Source organism: Sinocyclocheilus rhinocerous, unplaced genomic scaffold, assembly GCF_001515625.1.
Source record: "Sinocyclocheilus rhinocerous isolate Xijiao unplaced genomic scaffold, SAMN03320098_v1.1 scaffold254, whole genome shotgun sequence".
NCBI classification, from domain to species: Eukaryota; Metazoa; Chordata; class Actinopteri; order Cypriniformes; family Cyprinidae; genus Sinocyclocheilus; species Sinocyclocheilus rhinocerous.
The window spans coordinates 1131570-1134368 of record NW_015628690.1 but is presented as its reverse complement, the minus strand read 5'-3'; the positions used below and the strand labels follow the sequence as shown (position 1 = coordinate 1134368).

The following is a 2799-nucleotide window of genomic DNA, read 5'->3' as shown; positions in this document are numbered from 1 at the left end:
TATCCTATGTAAACAAGTAATTGTTAACTATGATGTTACTTTATTGCATAGATGATAGCACAACAGATCATTTCACAAACAAATAAATAAACCTTATGAGTGAGCATGACCTCGGGATTCTACTAAAACAGTTCACACTTCAACCCCCCCAATGTCCAAACCAAATCAACGCCCTTGACTACATCAAACCTAAGACGTACACAACAAAACAACAACTAAAAGCACAAACCTGGATCTCCTTTTTCTCCATTTGGTCCAGGAAACCCGTCTCTTCCATCTCTGCCAGGGCTGCCGTTGTGTCCAGGTGAGCCTGGCACCCCAGCATTAGCTGGACAACTACTTTGAGCTGCAGCAAGCACCATAAACTCCATAAGGAGCAGTGCAGCACAGATTTGATGCTTTGACATTTGTTCACTGTGGAAACTGCAAGAATTATGTTGCTGCAATGCTAAATCCGTTTCAGATCTGTTTATTGGTCTTTATTTATGTTCTCTTGATTTATAGGCCTATGCGATTTGTGATGAAAAAGCGTTTTTGATTCCTGATAGGTGCCCCGTGTTTGTCTAATGCAAATTTACTGTGTTTGAACATTAAAAAAACAAACAAAAAAAACCGCCAGGACCTCAAACTCTTGAGCTCCTGAGAGAAACTTTTACCCACTAACCTATTTAATACCATCTGTAGATTTTCATTTATTGTATAATCAGCCTTGATACTTTCAGCTGATGCACTTTGCAGTAAACCATATGCATATTTGTTACTTGAATTAGTGGTTGTGTATGTTGTGATTTTGTATCTTATCAGTTTTTCAGTGTAATTAACAGTCATTACTCAAAAAATGTAATTACTTACTCGATACTAGTTACTCCTTTCAAAAGTAATATGTGACCCACAAAACCAGTCATAAGTAACACAGGTATATTTGTAGCTGTAGCCAACAATACATTGTATGGGTCAAAATTATTGATTCTTCTTTTAGGCCAAAAATCAGTAGGATATTAAGTAAAGATCATGTTCCATGAAGATATTTTGTAAATTTCCTATCGTAAATAAATATATCAAAACTTAATTTTTGTTTAGTAATATGCATTGCTAAGAACTTCATTTGGACAACTTTAAAGGCGATTTTATCAATAAAACAATTGACCCTTGTGACTGGTTATGTGGTCCAGGGTCACATATTATTACTTTACTTATTACTTTCTGGCAACAGTAATTAGTTACACTACTAGTTACATTACTTTTTTCGCTCCCCACAGAAGTTGTAATTGCATATCATGTCCCAGTGTTACTAACAATATATTTCTGCCTCATCATTTGACCAAAATCCACATAGGATCGCAGTCAAAAGTTATTACAAACACTCAGTGGTAATTGATAGTAACATTTAAGTAAAACTGCTGTACTAATCTCATTAACTGTCATGCGTAGCTTGAAGCTAGCTATAATTTCTCTGTTACCCATATACGATTCTAATTCATGATGTATTTTATCAAAAAAATTAAAAAAATCTAAGAAGATTTTATTTATATCGGGATAAGAGGGATGTGGGTGGGCAAGCCATGCAATGCCAGAGTAAAATGCCACAACTTCCATAATGCCACAACTTACATCATTGTTCAGATCATATTTTCTCCTGACAAAATCAATGTAATGGCAATATTTCCATCTGTTGAATATAAGCTTTTCCATATTACAAGCTTGCCTGCTGCACTGGTGACTTCATGTGCCTGTGCAAGTCGTGACAATTATGAAAATAAATCTAGGAGTTATTGGATCGTTGGACTTCAAATCAGTAGGAGTTGAGGCATCAAATGTAACTAAGTAACGAGCTGTTTTATGGATGATAACAGTAATATTATTACTGAAATCTTATTAGTAGTTAGTTAAACTACTAGTTACTGCAAAAAGTAATATTATTACTGTAACTAGTTAGTAACACTGGCAATTAATAATGCAGCATCTACCTCACATATTCAAATACCATAATACCCTTGTGCGGTCTTTGGTCACTTCTGACCGGAGAATTTTACATTTTGAATTTTTAAATATCGTAGCTTCACCAGAATGGTACGAAACTTGGTGACTTTTATGGCACTTGGTATGTGAACACACAAAAAAATCGAGGGCATGATTCGAAAAAGCTAAGTGGTCGTAAAAAAAATAGTCACACTCATGGTCTTTGGTCAAAAATGACTGACCATAGGAAATGAATGGGAAATGGGGAAAAAAAATACAGAATTTTTTTGTGGGTACAATCTACAAATCCCCCATAATGCAGAAAAAATTGCACAGCAATGAAGGGGTGAAACTCTAAAACATCTAGAGTGCAAAATCAACACATCAACTCACACACGCGTGGACACACACACACACACACACACCTATGAACTGGTGGTTAATTTTTGTTAAATTTTTATAGAATTTTAATGTTTTGTGTAACAAAATGCTTTTTGTGTTCAGGTTTGAATGTAGTAATAATAATGCAAAAACATACACTTCAAATCAACATTTAAAACAACAAAAAATATAAACCTTTACAAAAAGTAGTCTTTGAGAATGCCTTAATATACATTTAAATCCACAACCTAATAAAAGTAAACAATTATGTATAAAAACTATAGGGAATTCACAAGCCTCTCTATAGAGTCCTATTACAGGTATCTATCTAGTGCAGTGGTTCTCAACCTTTTTTTCCACCGGGCCGCACTATGGTCCAAGTGCAAGTCTCGCGGGCCGCACGCATATAATTTACATATTACGTCAGCAATACAAACCAACCTGATTTATAATATTATA

The 2799-nt window shown here is 34.8% G+C and overlaps 1 protein-coding gene across 1 annotated transcript in view; it reads right to left on the bottom strand.

The window, feature by feature from the left end:
• The window catches only part of LOC107738248 (mannose-binding protein C-like), a 6000-nt gene extending 5469 nt beyond the window's left edge, over positions 1-531 (bottom strand). The window contains exon 1 of the mRNA XM_016549967.1: positions 230-531. Coding sequence (XP_016405453.1) covers positions 230-407 — 178 coding nt within the window. The 5' untranslated portion in view covers positions 408-531. The remainder of the gene's footprint in view (positions 1-229) is intronic.
• Positions 532-2799: the final 2268 nt, after the last annotated feature.